The 25500-nt window shown below is 32.7% G+C and overlaps 3 protein-coding genes across 6 annotated transcripts in view; all 3 read left to right on the top strand.

The window, feature by feature from the left end:
• Nucleotides 1-156: 156 nt before the first annotated feature.
• LOC140057676 (uncharacterized) lies at nt 157-8393 on the top strand. Its single transcript, XM_072103395.1, has 4 exons — nt 157-453; nt 602-688; nt 5527-5664; nt 8365-8393. The coding sequence occupies exons 1-4, from the start codon at nt 282-284 to the stop codon at nt 8391-8393; spliced, it is 426 nt and encodes a 141-aa protein (XP_071959496.1). The 5' UTR covers nt 157-281.
• Nucleotides 8394-9286: 893 nt separating this feature from the next.
• On the top strand, nt 9287-21697 carry LOC140057833 (glutathione S-transferase omega-1-like). Of its 2 annotated transcripts, none has more exons than XM_072103591.1 (5): nt 9287-9479; nt 13497-13602; nt 14253-14475; nt 15987-16116; nt 17518-19576. In XM_072103591.1, exons 1-5 carry the CDS (start codon nt 9449-9451, stop codon nt 17778-17780), a joined length of 753 nt encoding a protein of 250 aa, XP_071959692.1. In that variant the 5' UTR covers nt 9287-9448; the 3' UTR covers nt 17781-19576. The 2 variants fall into 2 exon arrangements, with proteins under 2 accessions (XP_071959692.1, XP_071959693.1); XM_072103592.1 differs by lacking the exon at nt 17518-19576 and adding an exon at nt 20049-21697 and having other exon boundaries at nt 9295-9479.
• Nucleotides 21698-22370: 673 nt separating this feature from the next.
• LOC140057478 (C-Maf-inducing protein-like) overlaps nt 22371-25500 on the top strand; it is a 56935-nt gene continuing 53805 nt past the window's right edge. For 2 of the 3 annotated variants that reach the window (XM_072103150.1, XM_072103152.1), the window contains exons 1-2: nt 22376-22442; nt 24512-24889. In XM_072103150.1, the coding sequence (XP_071959251.1) occupies nt 24668-24889 (222 nt within the window). In that variant the 5' untranslated portion in view covers nt 22376-22442; nt 24512-24667. Of the gene's footprint in view, nt 22443-24511; nt 24890-25500 lie in introns of all 3 variants that reach the window. The other variant, XM_072103151.1, reaches the window with a different exon arrangement.

Here is a 25500-nt window from a genome sequence, read left to right as displayed (position 1 = left end):
TAGAGAAAATTGAAACTTTTGAAATTGCTAACCATTATTTGACACAATTGACTACATTTTTCTCTAATAACAGTTTTGAAACTTCCCCAAAGTAACAATATAACGAGGAAAAGGGAAATAACATGCAAACAAATAGTTGTAACTTTTATATTGTTGTTCAATTGTGAATAGTCATTCAGCGAAGTGTGTTAGTATTGTACGTGCATACTTTAGCATAAATCGCTTCACTATTTCTCCACTCTACCTATTTCTGGACGTGAAACCTGAGTAAACTTAGCAAAATGCTCAAAGCATACATATTAATGATTTTTCTCGCGTTCTGTGTATATTATTCAGAACAAGATGGGTCGTGTGATGACCTTGTTATGAAAGTTATGTCATCTAAAGAGGTAATCAACATCTTCAAGAAATCTGGACATAATAAGAACGGAAGTCTTGTGGCCAACTCTTGCCGTAAGTAGACCTGCCAAATTTGGATAATCTTGATGGGTTAGGGAAAATGATTAAAAGAGATTGGCATTACCTTATGGGTAATTTAAATCTATTATTATATACGATTGGTAAAATTTATAATATATAACTATCCTGTATTCTTTTGCAGATGGCTCGGGTTTGTATTATACATATACACCTGGAAAACTGACATCAAATTATAATTCGATTGGTATAGAACTAGCAATGGAAGCACGTAAGGAACAAGTCATTAGTATTATTATTGTTACTGTAATTATTCGCATTTCGCATCAGAGGGTACGGTAGTTAACAGAGCGTGACGCTTATTATTATTTTGAAACACAAGCCCTAGACTTGCCCCAAGTCTGTATTATCTTTTTTTTTTATTTATTTGTTTTTATTTCGACCGCGATTTTTGTCTGAAAATACAGTATCCAAAATCAAGTAGTATACGTATGAAACGCCATCTGTGCCCAAATATTTATCTTTTAACTAATATTAAGACAAAACTCCGTCTGGAACCCAGACTACACAAGCCCCATCCTGACGTAGTTCGCAGACCCTGGATAGCCTACATGCGGGCATGTTGGACGTGTTTGAGAAGTTTCTGCATTTAGCCAGGCTAGGTTTTAGGTTAACAAAGTTCAAAAGATGAACTAAAAAACACCTAGTCTTTTTTCCAAAGCAAAAATGAATTAATTTATATTTTTTACAATCAAATTTATATTCAATTAACTTTTATATAAATTAATTTACCGATTGTAAAATAACACGTAAGGACTACGATTAGTTTGGCAAAGTGTAGCGTATGTAATGATACGCAATTAGGGGTTGCGGACCCAAATGTGTTATGGGCCTGGCGCTCTGTTGCTGTCGACACCCCTGGACCGCTTGTTGTCGAATAAAGAAATGAAAAAAATGAAAAACTAATTTTGTGTTAATTATGTCAACAAACAACCAAACAATCCTAGGCCTAGCTAGGTTAAAGTATTTATACTAACAGGCCTAGCTAGGCTAGAAAGGCAACGACACCATTAGGCATTACGAAACTTCGACTGGAACTTAATATCTAGGTTAATTCTGGGTTTTTTTTTCAAACGATTCTACGTCTTTTGGTATGCTCCCATTATTTAATCAAAATCATACAAACGATCTAAAGCTAATTTAAATGCTTTTTCTGGTCTAAATTAGTACATCCCTCCAGTGTACTTCCGTCGTGATACATTATACATCATGTACTCTCAATCTTCGCGGAAATACAAAATAGGCGGCGCTGTTATATTTCAAAAATAATAGTAAAACTATAATAACCAAAGAATATATATCACAAGAATGAGTATTCCGCGATTTTTGCATGAGAAATTTGTAACAGAGAGCTCCAGTGAGTGATGCCCGCCCTCATAAAGGCGGATGTATACATACTAAGACTTGATTTAATAGATAGTATACATGTCACATTAAATAGAATTATGATAATAGTTTTTGCAATTGTAAACTATTTTATAATACATATTTATTAACAAACTAGTGTACATTCACTTTTACAGACAATTATTTACTAACATGCTTGTTAGTTCACAAAAAAGGCCTAACACAGCAACACCAAAAATCAACGAATCGTTACTCAGCACGGCCTATTCCTTACCATTGCCGTGTACTACTCTACGCCCGGTAAATTAAGTATTGTTTTTATGATATAAATTAGTATAAAATACATGTTATTAATAGGACAAAATGTTAAATGTCATTAACATTTATTTGTTTTACCAGAAACAAGTTAAATATAGGAATATTATTAAACTATCCTTCGTGAAAACGCGTAAACACCGACACGCCCAGTCACGCTATCGTAGCGCCCGGTTGATAAAGCAAACTTGTTTATACGGCAGTTTTTACTAAATAAATTGCATAAAACGAACAATTAAATATCCAAATAGTATTTAACATGATGTTGGCATGTAGTTGATAACATTTTTTTATCATGAAAATACTACCGGTGGTCCAGCCTTTGATTAGTGAAACCGTCACAAAAAGTTGTATACATCCCAGATACATCCACACTTATGGCGGCGCCCTACCACATGGACAATATTACTGTTACAGGGAAAATCGCGGATTACTCATTCTTGTGATATATATTCTTTGCTATAACAAACAATTTTTTCCAAACGCAATAAGATATTTTTTTTCGTACACGAAAAAAGTACTATTGAACGATCGTTAGTTAGAAGCCCCATCTGAGATTCGAACCCGGAACCTTCTACTTGATATGCAGATATCCTAACCATTAGACGACTGGGGGATTTCATGGGTATTGTTCAAACTCGATTGGGTAGCGACTCTTTAATACTCTCGGCGTGGTACGGCGGGAACAGCACTAGTCCCTCAATTGTACGCACGCGCACCAGAGATCAAATTGATACGCCCTCATATTTCAGTATTTTATTCACGAAGCGGGATCCTCGAAGAGATACTTTCATTCATATAATAAACACACAGGCAAAGAACATTCATTCTAAACTGCCAGGTGATACTAAAATTTAATTGGTTAATTTGAAACGATAAGATGAGGAAATCTATGAGAATGAGAAAAAGTCTCCCCAACCGATATTCGAACCCGGAACCATTAGCTGACGTTTTCATGGTAATGTTCAAACTCTCACTTGGATAAGTGAATTATTTTTCATCTTAAGATGAACTTTGGAAAGCAAGTCCACTAAGCCACAGTTCTGCTTCACTACAAACACTATTCTTCGTTACACCCACCCTACAATCTTAAATGTTGTTATCCTTAAAAAACATTGATATTTAATTTATTTAATTGTATTTAATCCTAAATGTTAAATGTTCTTAGATAAACATGATGATAATCCATTAAGTCGAAAATTTAAAAACTTTATTTCGAATGGGGTCCAAACCGTTTATACTGAAACAATTACAAAATGTGAACAACACAATTACTTATAAATATACAAAAACAATGGAAAAGAAAAAGTGAAACTAAAACAATTTTCATATTTTGATTGGGAACTCAACATAAAATTCGATTAGCACATTTTGCATAATTAACGTTACCGTTATTACAAAACTTCTACTACTAATAATAATAATAATTATGCAAGAGAAATAAAAAAAAAACACATTTTAAATGTTAAAACTGTTCAAGGTTGTTGGTTTCTAATAAAAAATGCCTATATGAAAAGGAATTATTGGGGTCTGTAATTTAGTCAAATTGTTTACTTTGTAATAATAATAATAATAATAAGATTTATACAGCGCACATATCCACTAAAGTGCTTAAGGTGCTTGTGAAAAACCATGAAACATATAAACCTTAAACCTAAATACAATTGATAAATTTGACAAAAACCGAAAAAATAAACAAGACCAATCAAACCCACATCGCTGTAATAGTGTTTTATTGCATTACTTATACCTTGGTATTGCAGAAAGTTACATTGGACATCATAGTGTTTTTGTAAGTGTTCCCATGACATAAAGGCATTTTTATCTGAACGTAATCAACCGTTAATATAAACTATTCCTCTGTTATACCATTTTTTTTTCATACCAATTTGTATACCGATATTTCCCCACATAAAAGTTGTTGGGATATCTGTACTTGTTCTAACTTATGGATTTAACTTATACTAGGCAATTACAAATCATTTCAAAAGCATTATTGCGGGAATTTAAAAAAACAGATTTGCCCGATAAGATGCCATTAAAATGAGGAACAAAGAACTGAGAAAGAGATTTCCATTTACCCGAAGAAAATAAGTATCTCCGGATCCATGTTATTTTTAATGCCTGTGATCTTTACAGATTTGCTTTCTACTAGGTTTTCACTAGATATTTTTTAATAAATTTGAAAAGTAAGGTATTTAGCGCCGCAATAAAAGATTTAGAAGGTGTTAGAATAGTTAGGATTATATGGCTTTTTTTAAAGTAAGTTTTCAAAACGAAACATGGTCCAGAAATCGTCGAATTCGACGTACAATTTGGTTCAGTCCGTCTCTAAAAGTCCTATCCACCAGGAAGTATAATGCAGGGTTACATGATGATGTCATTGATATTGAACAAGTTATAACCCATTTGGTAAGTGTGCCTTCCATAACTGACAGTTCAAAACAATTGGTATACGGCACAAGAAATATCTTAACTATAACCTATAACTATACAACATGTGATACAAATGAGATGCTGTATTATTCCTACGATACTGGGCAATTAATATTGTATAGTATTTGGGGAGATGCATAGTCTGTCAACACGTTTTAGAGAACGATGCCCACAAAATCGGCTGAAATGCATAAGAATAATATTGTTTGTTGAAAACAAATAGGCCTAGAAGAAGATAAATGATTTGGCAACAATCACAATCGTTAATACGTCTTATGCGAGAGTAATGTTCATTCTAAATACAAATAATAATTATGATCATCCTATATCATAATGCTTTTGGTCCAATCAGTGTACTAATTTGACTTAATGTGGTTGCGTTCGATATTTAAACAACGATGAATTTTCGGATTGTGGTCAAATTGCTAAACATCGAAAGTATAGGAAATGGTCCCGAGTCGGTTTTTTTGGATGCGCAAAAAGAGCTGATTAAGAGAATAATGATTTCAGTGTTTAACAATGTTCTCGTTGAACAGAATTATCATAGTTGAGTTTAAAGAGGTCAATTTACTTCCTCACCCCCACCTCAGTTTTAGTTCCTATTAGGTCTCTTGAAACAAGAGTGATAATTGTTGGTGTAGGTGGGTGTGGGTGTATGTTTTAAATTGACTTTAGATTGACGTCACAATTGTGTTGGCGCGAGATTAGATATTATGCCAATGCATAAATGTGCATACTTAGTAGGCCTAATAAGTATTCTACTCGTGTGGTAATTACGTACGATGTGCAACTTTATGCTATGTAACAAGCCAGAGATGTGTATAGGCCCTAATAAAGTTTAACGAATGGATTTATATTAGCTAATTTTCGTTGTTTTATACTTTGTATTGCCCGACATAATTATTACATATTTAACTTAATTGTTACATTTTTATCCCATCCTTGTTACAGTTGCGGACTTTGATAGTGGATTTTATAATGGCACTATGACGTATGGCGATATTTACCAGTATCCACTATCGTATGACCAAGGAGTCAGTTGTGAAGATATTGATTATCATCCCTGCCCACTTCCATTGAAAAAGGGAGGTAAGTTAATACTTCTAATATTTCTATCTTCTGATGGTCTGAATGTGAATGTGTTGATTTGTATATTGGTACGGGTATATCATATCTAAATTATTGCTCACTTATATAGGCATATTAAACTGATTATAACAATGACGTGTACGTTACTTACTGTGATTAAATCTTGAATTTAGCATAAAAAATACAATATTACAAGTTTTTTTTTTGCAAAGCTTGTTAAATTTGATTTTATTTATGGTTTTGGCAATTTTGTGTTATGTAAAAGTTAAAATCGAGCAATGTGTTTCTTTCAGAATGGCTTTATTGGAAGTTGAACTGTCCGAACATATATATTCCGGTAGGTTCTTCTGTATGATAAATTCGCCTGTTTCGTTCATTTGAATATCAGAATAAATTATTTGCTTCAATCTACTAAATTAGATAGGTCAACAGCCCAAGTACCGTATTTATAAAATGCTCGACGCACAACCTGTTTATATTGTAGGTTCGTAAAGTCAGTTAATGTTTCGCTCCCGTTTCGCTGTTCTTTTTATTTCTTAGCTAATGCCTACATAAATATTTTTCGAACAAGCACATATTTTTTACCAATGAATAGTGTATAATGTAATCATTTAATGTCAAATAAATAATGTTTAAATGAAAAGTCGTGCTATTTTGACGACGTGTGTAAACAACTTGGGTATTTTATACTATAAAATAAATAAACCCCTTTAATTTTATTTTCTTTCATTATGTTGTATTTTATTTTAAATATAATGATCGCGTTTAACGACTGGAAACGATGATGGCACTAGTTACTCTTCGCTATGCATGTTATAAGAATAGTTACGCCATGTACAGTATAAAGTACAATATAGACGCGAATCCCATTGTTCAGTGCTGATGGCGGCGGTGTATGGCGAATGTTATGCACTTGCAATATAATATGGAACGCCGGTTATACTCTTTTTATTATGCTCTTGGTCAAATAAGTATAAAAGTACAAGTTACATAAAGAGCAAGACAAACTTGCCTAAGAGAATGACGAAAGAGTATTGAGAATGATTATAAGACCATGTTGTATAATATAAGAGCATACTAAAATAGTATATGAACGAATAAAAGAGCATACGAGTATAAGAGCATGACGTCACCGCACAGAGAAGAGATTACCGGCGTTCCATATTAACAGGCCATCATTGTTGTAAAATAGGCTTATAACTATACGAATACATTCAACTTTTTTGTACAATACTACTTTGCAACGATTGAACAGCATAATAAATTGTACTGTGTATTAATATAGCCCTTGACTTCTTTAACAAACATAATTTGTGTTTACTCTCTTTTCCTTCACAGAATTTAACATTCAAAGTCCAGTTCTTCAACTACGCACAGGAACTTGTATCTTGTTTCGAGGGCCGGGTCCAGATTGTTTAAAATTCTTATCTAGATTCGTTTAGGCCTATAGATAAAAGTAAGTTAGGCCTAATAAAACAGTATGTATACAAAAAGAGAAAGTGCCCCATCATCATCAAAATAAATTGTTACATTCAAATCGCTTTTTATCACACAGGAGTTTTTGTTACACGCGTGGAGCTAGTCTAGTTTCTAGACTGTATTTCTACTTAATATTGGTAAAAAAATAAGCACACATAACGTTTCATGTATAATTGAAACACGACTGGTGGAATAACATAAACAATATCAAATTGTTCTACTAAGCTGTTTCTGTGTTCATTTTCTGTACTGTATCAAGCAATACATTTCCAATCTTTATAGATTACTAATACTGTAGTAATTCATGTAATTCTAATCACATTTTTTTTCCTTCCACTTTTATATTTTGTAGGCCTATACCTGTCTTTGTATTATATAATATTTTCATACTTGTTCTGCATTTTGTAAAATGTTTTTATACCAACAAAATTAAATAATAATAATAATATAAAATAAAATTATTAGAAAACTCTTTCTTTCTTTCTTTCATTTATTTGGCATCTCAATACATAACATTAAAAATACGTCAATAATATATATAATCACCTTAAATATTAAAATACATCAAAAAAGCAAATAAAAATGGCGGGATTAATGAAGTCTGACGATGCACGGGAAAACACATAAAGTCGTTTAAAGTAAAACAACTTAATTCCAATGTGGTCCCTAAAAAGATAGTAATTATAATTTTAATCAAACAAACATTATAAATAAACTCCTTGTTTATTTGTAACATTGTGGATGGCCCGTGCTTTGTTGGCAACAGAGATGGAACGTTTGATGTCAGACTGATGGTTATCCTTCTGCATATTTTATCCATGGTTGTAACAATGGTTTTCGGCAAGCCAGCTTGTACTTGGCGCAATTGTCTGGACCCTGGGTCCGAATCCCATTGAAATCGGTTTTTTTGTAATAGTTGAGAGAGATTATTTAGAGAGTAGGTTAAGTATATTTTAGGAAATAGATCGTATTTAGGAAGTAGATCGTATTTAGGAAGTAGATCTCATGCATTATGCATGATTTCTGCCTGATACGTCAAATGTTATCATTTTCATGCAAATTTATATAGTGTCCATCCTCAAAAAATAAACAAAAAATCGTGTAACAGAGATTTTTGTGATTAGGTAATTAGCATAATTCTAATTGTTATATTTTTATACTAAATAGTGTTTAGAATCAATATTTGCTAAACATAATTAACTATTCCATCTGCTTTTTAAGGTGAAAGTGAAAAACCAACAACGATGTAACAATCGGTGTCGTGTAGGGTTTGCCTCAGGCATAATGCTGAAAGTTATAGTTATATAATTCGATAGAGGATGAAATATTAATTAGTAGGCCCTATAATACTCTTTCGTTCCCTCGAAATAATTATTTTCTTCTTCAAAATTATGTTGCGTCCTTTTGAACTAGACACGCTTTATTTTTTAAATTGGCTAATTCCATTAGTTTGCATAGGCCTAGCATATTATTCGCATGTGTGAATTTTAAATTAGTATTCTTGAATAAATACTTAATCGTATGAATGCCTTGATATAAACCATCCTTCTAATTTAAGCTTTTGAAAATAATGGCAGAGGTCAAAATGGCATTTCCGGTCATTTTTTGGCAAAGAATATATAGGCATAAGTCTATTATGAACAGTTTAAAAAACACTCTGATAATAAAACATATTGAAACCACCTGTGTCTGTGATGTTATTTGAGTGTAACTTTGTTGCCCAGAGTATCACAAATTTCTGTATATTTATTTTTATTTATACGGACTATGGATTTATAAATTTGACCTCCATGTAGGCCTAACGGACAGATAACATGAATCTTAAACTTTAAAATTGAACTTGAAATCTTTAATTTGCATATTTCTGTTAATTTGCATAAATATGTTTTAAGGTGTAGGCTAACTGAAGTGTGCTCAGATTTGTGTTTGTGGATCATTTCATCCCCTAGGCCTGTGTGTTAATTAAAAATACGGCTTTTATTTGTAATGTTTGCAATCTGTTTTACTTTTTTTTTTTTTTTTTTTTTTTTTTTTTTTTTTTTTAGCATTCTAGCATTTTCATGCTAGGGCCTAGATTGCCACATTTATTTTTTGTTCAAAGTTGCAGAGTCATTGTGTGCACTGGCCGCCGTTAATCGTTTAATACACATACACACCCCTACTATCAATTTTGTGCATACTCATCATCGTTGTGGATCAGGTCACACATACTGTAGACGTCGTGTAGGCCTAACTGTCAAGCTAGCAGAAGCGGAATCTCAGCTTGATCACATTTTCTTCTCCCAGTAAACACCTTTTGTTCATAATGCCCTCATATCCCAGACACTATGCTACTGGTAAGTTTTTTAGTCTAGGCCTAGGCTATGCCTAGGCCTACTAAAATAGTACAGTAGTATTATGCGCCCTGGATTGGGCTAGGCCTAGCCTAGTAGGCCTATATTATTACTACAGTCGGCCTCCTAGAATAGAGACCCTCCTAGGCCAAGCCTGGTAGAGTAACTATGTATATAGATATAGAAGGCCTAACCCTAGATATAGCTAGCCTAGAGCCAAAGATTATAATTAGGGCCTAAGGCTAGCTAGTAGGCCTAGAATCAACGCTTTTTGGGAGTGAGTGCACAGAAGCAAAAGAATCTGCGAGCGATGCATGTTTGTACTTATTTATATTGCGGTGGCTAATAATAAAGATACGGTACCGTATCCTAACTTCCAAGTTCCGTTTGCTATAGGTACGGTAAAATAAAATTGTCATAATAAGCTACGTGTATGACGTCATCATATAAGGACTTTGGATTTGTTTTATCGTGAAAACAGCGATCAACCGCTTAACATTTTCTTTATGCTTCATTATAGCTATTTAGTATTATCACCGTCGTGTGTGACAAAAACCAAATATAGCCTACGTCTGTTATTATTGAAAAGCCAAAACATGTTGATTTTATTTATTTGTATATTTGTTGTATAATATAATGAAATAATATTTGAGATTGTGCCCTCAATCTCAAATATTATTTCTGTGACTCGGCCCTGGGGCTACTGTCTAAATCATAGTATTTGAGGGCCCCTTTATTGTCCGCATTTGCTTGTTTATGGCACCACTGTAAACAAAGTTTAATAAAAAATATAGGCCTAGATATGCCATTTTGAATAAATAGGCCATTTGGAATATAAAAAAACCCCTCATATTTAGTAACTATGGCCGAATGAACTAGAATCAACACAATTTCCAATATTGAATTATAGTTCCTTTACTTCTAATTTTGCTATCAACATATTGGATTATAATAATACTAACTGTATGTTGTATAATATAATGAAATAATATTTGAGATTGAGTGCATGTTTTAAATGCTTTATGTAACGTCCACCAACTACATAAACTTGCTCTATTACTACAGCATCGACATTGTCGCCCGTTATTAAACTTCTGGATTCAACATTGCTAGGTCTAGCCCCGGGGCTAAGTCACAGAATCAGCGCACACATCATCCATGCAGCCTGGCGCCACCGGTAAGCATTCTCTACAGACGCGATATGAAAAAAGTCCTTATACGATGACGTCACCCACGTACCACCACCCCATACATTGTATAGTGGGTCATAACAATTGAAAAGTCCCGAAAAGCACTAACAATTTCTAGTAACTAAATTTGATTTTTTCAAATCAAAATGTGCATAATGGGTGCGTCATGGACACCTAAAGGGAAGTCACATTTTTGACACACAGGTGCATCATGGTAGGTGTAACATGGACGAGGTGAATGGTGCGATCTCTTTGATAAGGATATGCAAAAACTGTACTATGATGCTGCATGAAATAATTTTTAAAAGTGACTAAAAAATAGTCTGCTTTGTAAAAAATTAAGAATAAAACTTTTTGGAAGGTTCAGAGAAATAAATGACAATATAATAAGGAGCAGAGGTATTTTATTTTTTCAATTATTATTAATAATAATAATAGTGTGTGCTAAAATTTACTCGGCAGTTTGTTTCAGCTTGTGGAGGTTTTAAAAGGGTACGCGGTTGTTAATTACAAAATAATTAAAAAGTACATCATTCCATAACACAACAAAATTGTCATTTCGATCTATTTATTCTTCTAAACATATATTTCCAAGTGAAGTTCATAGGCTACTTAATAATTCAGATGCTAAAATATTTCACCAAAAATGTGAGTTAATTGTTGAATTATCTAGTTTGTGGAAGCTCGCAAGCATAAAATAGTTGAGAGGAACATATTAAATCGTTCCAGGTCGCTTTTGAACTATGCCGGTTCCATAGATGACCGCATTGTTCATTATTTTTGTAATTGTCTGGTTGGTTTGTATGCCAGTTTGTATAAGTCACAAGCTGGTTGTTGTCACTCCATCTCCAACTGCCTTCAGTAGGTTCAGTTAAACCAACCCAGAAGGTGTAATCCGAAGTAGCTGCCATACCACCTGTAGCAGAATTCCAAAGTAGGGCAATAAACTGATTTTCATCATCAGTCCGGATAGACACCAAATGTCCCATTGCAGCCCTTTTAAACGAAAAAAAATTGTTAAGTAACAAAATTAGGCAAGGACAGACAGTATTTTTCAGCAAACACTTCTCAACATCCATGTTCCTGTTATTGCATTCAAAATAAATGATGGCCATACTCACCCGTTGAAATGCCTGGTACAGCTCTTCTCTGCTTCAGGCCATGATAATTTTGTCCCAAAGATACGGTAGCAACTGTCTTGAAAAGGGACCCAAAATGAAGGGCATAGGCCTGTTGAATATGACTCTGTAGCAACCAGTACTGTAGCTACTGACAGTGCAAACATAAAAATCTTCATTTTGAGTTTAGGCCCTATAACAAATCAATGGTAAACAATGTAATTATGTTATAAAGCAAAGATCCAAACTTCTAAAATGTAATTTAGACAACTCTACTTGATTTAAATCTCTGCAATCGGCGTAGACTTGTTGAACCAGGTGTTTTCCCTGTGTGGCATGTTATGCCGAATTACAGTGTATTTTGTTATATTTCCTAATAGTAGTACTAAAGGTGGAAATACATTCCATCACCTTTTTTAGCATTAATCAATCAAAATATTCTCTATTGCAATCATAACAAATAAAGATTGGATATTTGCAATTCATATCAATACAAAAAAAAAGTGCCAGAAAATAACTGTACATAAAAGATATTAAGAAAGAATTATTTTTTTTATTTTTCGAAATATACATTATTATTAACAATTACCTTTACAGTAAAAACTCTCTCTATACACCTAATTAATAATTCTAAATATAGCCTTTAAACAGGGTAAATTTATTCACTATTTCAAATCAAGCATATTTTAAACCTGGCCTTTTCCAAACCAGACTATCTAACCAGTTTATTCAAAAATTGAAATACCAGTACTTACTTATGTTGGGTCTCTTTCTATAACACTATGAACAGTAAGCAATGTTTCTCCTGTCTGATATCCAGATCAAGTACTGTATCTGTTGTTTTTATAGAGATTTGTGGGGAGAATGACACAGATGTTGAGCATATTGTTTGCAGTCAGAGTGTGACACATTATTTGAATAAAGTATCAGTCGGTTTTAGAGGGTTTTTTTTCAGTTGCTAATTAATTTGTAAGCTTGATAAGTTAGCTTAAAACATTAAAAGTTTGAACATGGCCGGCATGATAATAGATTCTAATCAAAATGTCAAACAAGTAATTTATGATGAAATTGTTTCATGACATTACGCAGCACATTTTTTTTGCACAGACAGGATTATTTAGGCAGATCGTGTTACTGTCTAATTATAAAATAGATTATTATTGTTTATCTAGGATAGCAACACAATAGAACTGCATTTGCATAATTACATTTTGTCATAATCATGTCCATACCTTCTACATTAAACCATATTTATTTTTATTAAAAAATGTAGGTCTTTCTTATTAGGATCTTACCCAGCAGATGGGCATTCTATTCATACTACTAAGTACAGTACTTGAGGGCTCAATGGTACTCTACAATTACAGTAATTTTATCACAAAAACAAAAACATTTTTAAAACAATCAATTTAACATTTGGAGTTGGTGGATATAGTGTGCCTCCAGATCACTAAGAGCTATATTCTAATCATGCCCCAATTTAACTTGTATGGGGTTAACGGGGACTGAGATGAGATTATTTGTTTGATATGGTTGTCTAGGCCAAAGTAAACGCATAGCATGGACTGGTTGGAGTAATGTAGGCTTTTTTTCGCTGCAAAGAAGCAAACATCATGCCTGCATTTGATATTCGTAGCTGTCAGCTATGCAATAGATATTGTTGAAGCATACTTTATTTGTAGAACATGATTTCTATTTTGAATTTCCTATAGGTGAAGCAATGCCACCAACCGTGCCTGGCAAGCTTAGACTCTACAGCATGCAGTTCTGTCCATTTGCTCAGAGGGCCAGACTTGTTGCTGAAGCCAAAGGTTTAGAGTAAGTCATGGCTTGATTTAGCAAGTCAGCCTACAGTATAAATGTTGAGTAAAACCCACCTTCAACAATAACAAAAGCGCCACCATCTGAAATCAATAATAACACATTTGATAAACAAACAATTGTATTCTTTACTCTTTAACTATAACTACAGTATAACTGTTTGTACATGATGGGCATGATACATGATGGGCATGATACATGATGGGCATGATACATGATGGGCATGATACATGATGGGCATGATACATGATGGGCATGATACATGATGGGCATGATACATGATGAGCATGATACATGATGGGCATGATACATGATGGGCATGATACATGATGGGCATGATACATGATGGGCATGATACATGATGGGCATGATACATGCGACACGATTCATAGAGATGTGGCTTGTGGCTTACGATAGCTTTTACTAGTAATCCAAAATTGCACTTCACAACCCTAGCACTAGGTCAAGATTGAACCTCGGACCTTGGGATTGGAAGGCAAGAACATTCACTACCAAGCTACAGCTCCACTACGAATAGTTAAAATGATATAATAAGAAAACATTGAAGTGTATATTATTTATTTTTTGTTTCTATTAACTTAATTTTAACTATATTTAAAAAAAAAAGACATGATATATTTTCATAGCTATGAGGTCATCAATTGTAACCTAAAAAAGAAGCCAGAATGGTTGTTGGAGAGAAATCCAAATGGACAAGTACCAGCCCTAGAACATGATGAGAAGGTCTTGTATGAGTCGTTGATTGTAGCAGATTACCTGGATGATGCTTATCCTGGCCGTAAACTGAAATCATCAGACTCCTACCAACGTGCTCAAGATGATCTAATCGTAAATCAGTTTGGAAGTAAGGTAAGCTGGTAAAGTAGGATATGACAGACTTCCATAATTTATAATGTACTGATCCTTTAAATATCACACCCTACTATGCTCTATTAAGCCCTGCCTTGCTCTATCAAGCCCAAGTATTACCAGTCTATAAATACTAATTAAAATTATATGATAGTTGAGTTTTTCCATCAATAAAATCCTACTATTAGAACGATATTGTCACAAAAGTCTAGTGCGAGCTTTGTCTATCTGGATCAGTGCAAGTTGGACAATAAAACAAACAATTTACACATACAATTTCAATCTATACTAAGTTTATTTATTAAACCCTCACAATATAAGTCTCGACTCAATTGTACATAAATAAAATTCAATGAGACATTGCATAAATAACATTCATCAAAACATGGCCATGGCATAACAAATAAAAGTTCTTGTCATCTTGACAATCCAGTTTACTGCATATTTCTTGACTTGAAATTACTGTACAATTGCAGGTTTTTGTAATATAAAATATATAATATATTTAAAAGAGGAACATTATGACTCAGAACAGTACATTTCAGCCCAGGTTGCCTTTATAGGCCCCAAAAACAATTGAGTTTTGATATATAAGCATAATAATGTACCATTACCACCATTGGTATGTATTTGTTCTTTAAAACATGATTGAATGGGCCAAAATTCCAAGGACCAAAATAAACAAATAAAAAAAAACATGAAATACCTTTCAAACATTAATTGAGTCAAACATTGAATTTGGTCAGATCTCAAGGCTGGTTGATAAATTTAACATTTTTTAACCAAATTCAGAATATATTTATAAATATGGTAGGACTTCGAAGGGTTTAAGCTTGGTTCCCACTAGAAACACAAGAATGCAACAATGCAAGGGACTTGACCAATGACAAGGGACGTAGTCCATTGCTTGTGATTGGTCAAATTACCTTTAGTTTTTTGTTTTTTTGAATCAAACAATTGTGCAGCCAATCAGAGCTTAGGAAATGAGTTATGATTTGTTCTTTATCAGTTCCTTGTTTTTAGGACCCAAGTGGAAATAAGTTTTTAACTTTTCTTGGCATTCCTTGTAATCAAGGCCTGTGTTTCTGTGCAATTGTTTTTTCTACTTTTTTTGCATTGTTTTTATTGTTTTTTAACCTTGATTACTAAATAAAGAAATTCAAATTCAAAATTAAAGCCATCATGCATATTGATAAGCACAGAGGACACACAATGAACAAAAAGCTATGAAAATCTCCTTTTAGTGCAAAGGGTAGCACGATTTTTCTCTGTGAAAACATTAGATTTACACAAACAATGTTTTCTAGTTTTCGTATACAGCACCCGCTATTTCCAGATGGTCTCCCATTTAAGCTCTAACTAGGCCCAACGTTGCTTTATTTCGGTGATCTGTCGAGAACCGGTGTTTCAACGTGGTAAAGCCGTACAATCATACCATCATACATTCAGGTCACATCTTTAGGCTTCCTGAGATTTAGACAATAAATCCAGTCATTGTAATGTGTTTTTAGATTGTTCCTGCTTACTATAAGACTTTGAGGTCTCCTCCAGAAGGCAGAGATGCAGCAGTGCAAGAACTGATTGAGAAGTTGTCCGTACTGGAAAAGATCATGTCCAAACGTGCTAAACCATTCCTTGGAGGTGAGCAAAAGCAATCCTAGAATATATTTTGATGTTTATGAGTTAAAGAATAACTTTTCTATTCACCTCATTGAATGGAATAAATAGGCTTTCAGTTATTGGTAATATCTTCCTATTCAATGAATACAAAACATTCTTTATATAACACACCCAGTGTCCTAGAGTAATTTAATTCACAACTTTCCAACTTTTTTTAAATGAAATGTCAAAAGGCTATTAAAAAATCTAGTGATCAGATTATGGCCGCAGACCACAGCAGTTATTAATCAATCAATCAATAATAAATTTTACAAAACAAAGTACAGATACAATTTTCTAAAATAAGAACAGCGCACTCTACAGGTGGGTTTGCCATTCAGGCTATAATGATATAATAATAATATATAATATATAATATAATATAATGTACAACAATAGTACCTTTAATCATTCAATGTGGAAAAATAATTCATGACAATTGATACAAAATTAATCATACATTCAGGTGTGATAAATGTACTGCTTTAGGGAGTTTATTAAGCATGTCATAAGCATTTGTCTTATTTTCCTATATGCAACTCAAATAATATCCTCTTTTGGCAGACTTCTGTTTTGTGAAATGATATTAAATTTAACAACACTAAATTCTCAATCAAGCGATCGCATTCTCTGCCAACTTGGAGCTCTTCAAGATGATGTGTAATAAAATAAATAAAAATAATTCTTTATGTCTTTCTTTAAAGATGTGACCTACTAATATATGACTTAATTGCTATAAATGTGGTTAAAATATAAATAAGCTAATAAATTATTATCCAATTGGTTTGTCAATTATAATAATTTACATTCAAATTGTGTGTAGTAATATATTCATTGATTAGGTCAGAGGTCCAACTTGGAAAAATTAAATATCACCATGACCAAACCGTAGATGGTGATATAATCTTTTAAATATATCCAAACATAGAGGGTGCTCTTGGGCATCAGGGAAAACAAAGTATCCCAGGCACTTTCCAAGCGTGAATGCAAATTTACAAATTTGCATTGTGAAAAATAGCTTCTAGAAATGTATTTTTTCTCCTTTACCAAATTGTTGACTTGTTGTTTAGTTTACAATTTATTTATGCACTTTCATGATTTTTTTTTCCATCCAAAACAACCTTTAAAAATGTTCACATTTAGCAGGAGACAGGAGATCACTTGAAATATCATGAAAAAATTGTTTTTGTCGCATAAAATTTGATAGTGTAGACATGAGCTTTAAACTGCATGCATTTTAAAAATAAGAGTCCTAATTCAACTAAATCAATCACATTTTTCTTTCTTTAAATAATTATTTGGATACATCTGTTAAAATAATATTTAAAAAAAAACACATTTAATTGAGCAACATTTTAAGACAAAGTTTCTGTAACTTCTTAGGTAAAAAACCTGGTATGGTGGATTTCATGATCTGGCCTTGGCTTGAGCGACTATCCATAAGTGCTATGTATCACTTGCTGGCTGTTGCCCTACCGAACATTTCCAGATATGAAAAAGAAATGCGTAAAGTACCAGAGGTTGCTGTTACCGTAGAAAGTCCAGCCATGCATCATTATTTTCTGTACAATCTTTTAAAACGCAAACCTGTGTATGACTATACTGAAGAAGAGGCATCTAAATTGAAAATGTTCTCAAAACTTTGATTAATAAATGAACGGAAAGGGCTATTGAATGATTTTGTTATGAAAAACAGTGATTGGAAATTAATTTAAATGTTATGCTAAGCAAAGATCAGTATTATAACTATGACTTGTACTCAATTTATCTAATAACCCAGAAACATCGACTATATTCTCAAAGTGAAATTATGATACATCTATGTAAGCAGACACTATCAATTACAAAATACAGTAGTTTCATTGTGTACATGATAGGGTGAAATATCTACTGAACTTATCCCAGGCAGTCTTTTGCTTGGACAAAAAAAAAAACCAGGGACAAATTTAGAACTCCACCACTCACAAATCCGAGAGTATAATTTATTTAATAAGTACAGTATCTCCATATTTTGTTTTTGATCGTCATCTAAATATTAGGTTCCTGATAATAATTGCGAATGTCAATCTTTGGCATTGTACCAAATGTAATGAACTACTGTACTACTAATTTCATGGCTTCTGTCTATTAAATACAGAAAGTAGACATTTTATTACACAGTTCGGCTTACTTCTTTTACTTACAATCAATTTCTACTTCTAAAATGTGATGAAATAATTTGAAAACAATGTACCCGTCGTTTACTACAGCGGTTAATGATATACTTATTTCAAGATATTGGAATATGGAGTGCCTAAAAATTGTAATGAAGTCTGCATTGTTTTAAATTTACTATGTAACTTGTCACCATCATGCCTATGTGTGTTGTTTGTAGCATACATGTTAATGCCACTATTAAACTACTGTATGTCTCATCCTTGACGTGTACAAAACCTGCTGACCTCATTAGCTAATAGGGACTTTACAAAACACAACAGTTAGGGGAGGACAACGTGTTCGCTATAGCGTAAAATTATATACAATCAACACAGCTGCTTTATTAGTTACGCACCCGCGCGAAGACGATGACCAACAGTATCTCTCTCCTTTTTCTGTCTTGCGGCGTGGGGCCCTTTGGAATCGCTTGGCTCTGGCGATACAGCATAGGTCTAGCCTTCCTAGCTAGGGGCCTCGCATTCAAACGCCATTTTAACCCAATAAAAATGTTATTTCATTAAAAAATTAAAATAGTTCAAATATTATTTAGAAAATAATTCCATGTTTAAGTTTAATTTTAACTGTATATTTAAGGTTATAAATACATTATTTCTAGTTGTTCTCCGTAAACGAGAAAATGGTAACTTTCTCAAAAAGTTAAGTCAACAAAATTTCATGCTAACCTCCGCACACTTTGTTAAAGCTCATGCATAAATTATTCATGAGCACCGTCCTGTGGCTTCCCGTCTTGTTTCGTAAAGTCCCTATTAATGCCATGGAGCTAACTCTAGTGAAGCTTGAATAATGTTGACCTTTCCAGATTTGTTACTGTACTGATATATTTGTAATTAATATGAATGGTGATCAAAGAAAAAATAAAAAAACCTGCTGTCTACGTATTCAATTGGTCAGAAGAATATTAAACAATGGCTATAAGCAGAGTGACTTGGATGGCCAATGAAATCAGTAACCTCATGCCGCTGTTGGGTCATTGAAATTTGGGAAAAAAGTGATCGGCTTATGAAATCAAACACTGGCAAAGATGACTGTCACATGATATTCAACTTGTGCGTCATGAATCATGCAATTTCTGTATATTGCCATTAAATTTCATTTACAGTATTATAGTTACTAGATTTTGTTATGGTTATTTGAATGTATTCTTATAGTTTATTATGTTTAGATTCAACCTGTTAGTGGCGGTTTCATCGCTGTTGATTGTCAACTGAATAAAATAAAATAAATAAAATTCATTCTTGTTACAATGAGCATCAATCATGCTTGTCTCCATGATAGGCTGTTGACCGACAGCGTTCGAAGATCAACCTGTTGTGTACCGTCCATAATTGTTCTACTCCATGTCAAAAATTGGAGCGCTGCCGTTTTTGAATAGTTTAGGCCTTGGCCTAGCTGCTTTGGCCTTGCTCCTTTGACCTAGCCACTTGTTAAAAGTAGTTATTTGTACCATCACACTCGTAAACATTCACTATTGTATACTGTTATTCTGGTTTGCCTGGTATTCCAAAAACTGTGGTATTCCAAAACCTGTGGTATTCCAAAAACTGTGATATTCCAAAAACTGTGGTATTCCAAATTTGTTTTTGGACCTTGATTGTATAGTTACTATACTATGAACTGTCTGAAAGCTTTTTACTTTTTGTGAGTAAGAAAGTTGTAGTATGATTTTCAATACTTACTTTTCTTTTTATATTTTTTAGGAACCGAAGTTGGTATGGTAGACTTGATGATATGGCCTTGGTGCCATGGTTTGGGTAGCTTTCCCGTGTTCAAAGCAGTGCTTGAGAAATGTACTACATTGAAGAAATGGATAGATAGCATGTACACAGTTAAGGCTGTGAACGCAACATCTATGTCACCTGAATTACTGGGCAAATTTTATGCAGGTTATCAGAGTATCGATGCTGTTTTTGATTTTTAAATCACAAGAATAAAGTAATAATCTTGCAAACGTGGGTTAGTGGTTTAGCATATTCCAGTTTATCTAATTTAGACAGTGGTGAATATTGATTATAATTAAAAAGTATTGATTAGGTCTGTACTCTGAAGTGATGTTATTGAAGTATGTTAAGAGCAAAAGTTAAAACAGACCCAGACACAGAATCATTTACTGTATGAGCACTAAATATATAATGGTATATTATTGATTTAACTAAAAGCGTGATTTTAGAAAATCATTAGGGAAGATTATTAGGGAAAAACTATATAGAAATGAACACAAAGAAAACGGTTTTATTGATATATATTCCAGAAATTGACAGTAATTAGATGACGTCTGTACAATGTATAAACGCAATTTTCTAAAACAATAAATGAACTGATTCACTTAGTATGCTGATCAAAACAATGAGCACTTTCTGCAAATAAATTATGGATAGGTTTAAAGTGATTTTGTTAATCTGGTATGGTGACAAACAGGTTTCACTGTGTATTCTAATAGTCCACTAATGTCTGCACAAGTGGATTTCCACATGTGATTTTTCATTATTTATCGATCTTTATAGATTATGAATATTACAATACAAAGGATGTGAGGAAGTTCCAAAGTGCAAGTTTTTATACCATAGCATAAGTACACAGGACATTTTTTTTTTGTATTTGTGCTTGTAATGCGGTAATAAATTGAAAAAATGCCACAGATTCTAGTCAAACATTTAAAAAATAATAAGGAATAAATATTTAATTCAAAGTATTTTAAATTATTTCACATTTTAAAATTCATTCAGATTTTAGTATCAAGACATAATTGTATTATACCATTAATACCTTGAAGAACCATTAAAACATACATGTTCCAAAAAAAATAATTTCTTCTTTCTGAAGCCTTGCCCTTATTTGCACAGAAAAAGCCTAACAAAAGAGAAGAGAAAAAAATGGAGATACAAGGCTTTGATAGAATCTATTTAATAAAATAAAGAATATATTATTGTAAATGGTGATTTTTATTTTACTAATTCCAAGATAACCAAATAGGTATATAATATTATTAAACATTGTGGTAGTTATAAATTTTCAAGCAATCAATGTTAACGAATTGGATTAATAAATGCTGCACTGTAGACCAAAAACAAATTACTAAACAGAAATAAACCAATGTCAAATTAATACCAATTTGAATATAATGTTTTTACTAATGTTTTTTAAAATTAAATTTTAATAAATTAACTAAAATGTATTTTTTTAAGGATCAATTTTTTTCTTGTCTAGAGACTATTCGTCCTACTATAAGTCCTACTTTTACATTTGATAACAATGCTGTATACATAAATATGTGTATGCTTTAATATTGTTTGGTATAATTATTATTAAATATGATGTAATATTCTTTCTAATTTAGAAACAATAAAAGGTGATTGTATACTTTGTGTTTGAGATTTTATTTGTCCTAAAAAACTTGGGTTCCCTTTGGAAAAAATTCAATGGTGTTACATACATACAACGCCAATGAATTGACCAACCACAAGCAACAATTCAGATATTGTGCTATTAAGGTCCTTGCATTGTGTCCGATCCTCCTAGAGAGAAGCAAGGTTAATTTGATAATCTTAGTTCTTTGAAAAAGTAATTCATTTTATGATTTTTTATCCAGCCGAACCTGTTGGATTTTCAACTCCAACTTTGAAGTTAATCAAAGACTATTAATTATATTCTATCATAGTCAATAGAAAGTACTTTCTATTGACTATCTATGATTCTAATGGTTAATTTAAAAGTCCTTTTTTGCGTGTAGCGACCTCTATTTTACAGGGTGTGTACTGCGATTATTCCATTATTACAAATATATTTATACAAATGAATTGGTCATACATTAAAAGTTTTGTCTTAAAATGAGGTTTTTAACGTGATCTGTAATTGGTTTATAAATATTATATTATTTTATTTACTATTACATATCTTTAAATAAACCCTGTTTCAAAACATTGATGTTGAGTCATGATTGAAACACCCCTACATATAATAGACACGACTGAATTGTTAACTAAAACAACGTCATTCAATTTTCCTTTTACTATATTTCTACGTATAAATACAATAGTAGGCATACAATGTGTGGTTTGTTTTGATAGATCAGGACATGCTGAATTTGTGTTTTGGTAAATATTTAGATCGTCATTTTGTTTTTGCATTATTTTGAATGATTAGCTTGTAAGTTGGCTGTTGATATATATTGTTTTTGTACACTTGAGCCTACCTATAAAATGCTAGGCTTTTTAGCTATATTGGCAAAGAAAGTAGAGTATGATAGGGGGACAGGCAAACCTTTCTGCTGCCTACACTACAGAATTCTAAGCCTATAGGCTAGGTACACCCTAATACTAAAGCTAACTCTCTAGGTCTGGCTATGGATATGTATTGCCTAATTAAACATTGACGTCAATTTTTATTGATTGGTTGGACATACACTTACAAGTTGCATTATTATGTCATTAATTATTATTTAAAGTTAATGTTAATTGTATTTGAACAATTGTTGAAACAAATTACAAAGTCAGACCATACCAATACTTACAGACAGGTAAAGCCTGTTTTCCTGTTGTCGTTATTCGACGAAGCTATTATTGTTGATCGTTAACAGTTTAACAACGATCAAGTTGAAATGATAACGATAGCAGTATATAATAATAACGTCGACAGGAAAACAGGCTACATTGATTGATTGATTGATTGAAATATATATTTATACTGGGTAACCTCTTCAGTCAAAGACTGGTCTCCCAGAGGGCCAAGTTTGGTGATCAGTGGCTGTGACGTACTAATACACCGGGGTAACCCCCTACTCGTCTCAAAAGATGTACTAGGTTCTTTAAAGTGCACACGAGCTAGATGTGTACACTGGACCTACAGTTTATAGTCCTTATCCGAGAAGACTCGTTCTACCACCAGAACCATGGAGTGAGTGAGCCTCGAACCCGTGCCGATGTTATGGCTACGTAATTACGGTTCCACTGTCTTAACCGCTCGGCCACTCACTCACCCTCACAGGCTATGTCACACTTTAATACGTACCCATGGTCTGCAGGATATTTGTGAAATCTGTTGAAATTCACAAAGCCGAACCACTGCTGGTTCAAGTACTGTAACCATAATTATATCTAAATAGAGGTGGTAGCCATTGACGTAAAGTTGACATTTGGTTTGATTTAATTCTACTTTATGTTTTTTTAGAGTGACGGAACATACTGTAGTGTACTTACTCTCATGTAAATGTTGCCCTTTACACATACACAATTTTTACAACTTATTTTTCAATTATTTGTTTCTAGAAAATCAACGTTAATTCATTGGATTTTAACAATGAACCTACAGGCATTTCTTTGTTACTAGTTGAGCATTAAATATTTACAACCACTACTGTAACAAATATGATTCAACTTTTACCTAACCATCACAATTGAACTGTATTTTATAGTTAAATCAATTCAAAGTCAGACGTCATACTTGAAATTTAAAATGGTTTTTTATAAACATGCTGGCACAATGAAATTAAATTAAATACAAAACAAACCTAAATTACACAGTACAGTAATTAACTACAAAATAGTCTAGCCTTTTGTCCAAATTCATTCATTAATTCATCATTCATTTAGTCTTACAATTCAGGAGAACCCCTACAGTTACTACTGTACCTTTTTTCAGGGGATGGGACACTTTCCAGTAAAACGACAAAGCGGTAATTCTATACTATATGGCCAACACTATTTAAAGAATATACCCCTAATAATAGTATTAAGGGGATACTTTTTAGGATTAGTCGCCTTTAATAATAGAGGTTCTATTGTTAGTGTAATTGTAAGATTTCTTTGTGATTCTGTAAACAAAGTATTTTAAATAATACTTTTAATTAATTAATAAATTTCATTTCATTTCATTATTTATTTGGTCTATTTAAGTATATACAAAACAAAAAAACTGAAATTGGGGAGACCAGGGTCAATAAGTGAACTTAATCACTGTAGCTGAGCCGGTTGACCCAACCCCAAAGTCAGTTTACACATAAAAGACATAAAGACAAAATACAGTTACAGCGAATCCAAATGAATATGAACTTTTCTAATATGTAAATTGATATAGTTTTTGTTGTATTTTTGTAATTATGTGTAAATAAATCTAATAAGATAGATTTAATAATTGATAAATAATGTTCAATAATTTTTCATTTCAGATTTTACTCATACAATGTGTTGTTTTTTAGACTAAAAAACGGAACTGGATTTATAAACCTTGAGACGATATCATCAGGAAGCAATTTTACGCTTGAACGCATATAAACCTGACCACAAAACAATCTGTTCGTCATACTTGATCTTTGTCAGCAACAATGGCAAACACTTTTCACCAATCACAGAAAGGCATGATGCAGTATGGTCTAACTTGTATGAATGGAGAACCAAAATACAAGCTTATACACGAGAGCGTAATACAACTTTGTGTCGTAAACCATGCTAGTAACGTCATTAATAAGATCATGAATATGAAATTATTGCGAAAAATTGAGACGCATCACTTAGTTCTCAGTGAGAGTACAATTTATTCTAGAACCGTAAGTATTAACTATTATGATGTAATGTACAGTTCTGCTGGGTGAAATTACAGTACCTGCCGATTTCAAACAAAGGGAATGGAAACTTGTTGATCTTAGCTCTGTCTATACAATCAAACTGTACTGTAGTTTGACAAAAAATGTGTGATGTGCCCAAATATCGTAATGATACTATACATGCTTAATTATGGTACTAATATAACATCATCATGTCGATATGAGAACATTTTTTTGTCACATAAAGTTTTAAAATGTAAACAGAGCTTTACAGTATACAGAGTCAGAATACAAAATCCCCATTTCTACAATTTTTGACATTTTGTAAAAATAATATATTATTAATATTAACGTTAAAACCAACAGATAAATGTTTAGAACATTGGCCCAAACAAACCAGCTTGATGATAGGCACAGATTGTTTAACCGGGGAAGAGTAAATAAGGTTTAACATGTTGTTCAGGGCTTCTTTAATTGGTGGTAGATATTTTTTATATGATCACTGATTTTTGGAGAAAATATTCAATCTATTGTCAAACATATGGAATGATACCCCTTAGAATTCTGATACGTTTAAAGACTGAGAAAGGGCAACACGGTATTTCGATGGACTT

Source organism: Antedon mediterranea, chromosome 8 (assembly GCF_964355755.1).
Source record: "Antedon mediterranea chromosome 8, ecAntMedi1.1, whole genome shotgun sequence".
Classification (NCBI taxonomy): Eukaryota; Metazoa; Echinodermata; class Crinoidea; order Comatulida; family Antedonidae; genus Antedon; species Antedon mediterranea.
The sequence above is the reverse complement of the archived record's forward strand: the minus strand, read 5'-3'. Positions and strand labels throughout refer to the sequence as shown.

Coding starts and splice junctions, on each gene's coding strand:
- LOC140057676 (XM_072103395.1), top strand. CDS start 282: ATGCTCAAAGCATACATATTAATGATTTTTCTCGCGTTCTGTGTATAT. Junction 689..5,526: donor AGAACTAGCAATGGAAGCAC/GTAAGGAACAAG, acceptor TCCTTGTTACAG/TTGCGGACTTTGATAGTGGA. Junction 5,665..8,364: donor ACTTCCATTGAAAAAGGGAG/GTAAGTTAATAC, acceptor CTGCTTTTTAAG/GTGAAAGTGAAAAACCAACA.
- LOC140057833 (XM_072103591.1), top strand. CDS start 9,449: ATGCCCTCATATCCCAGACACTATGCTACTG. Junction 14,476..15,986: donor TAAATCAGTTTGGAAGTAAG/GTAAGCTGGTAA, acceptor ATGTGTTTTTAG/ATTGTTCCTGCTTACTATAA. Junction 16,117..17,517: donor TGCTAAACCATTCCTTGGAG/GTGAGCAAAAGC, acceptor GTAACTTCTTAG/GTAAAAAACCTGGTATGGTG.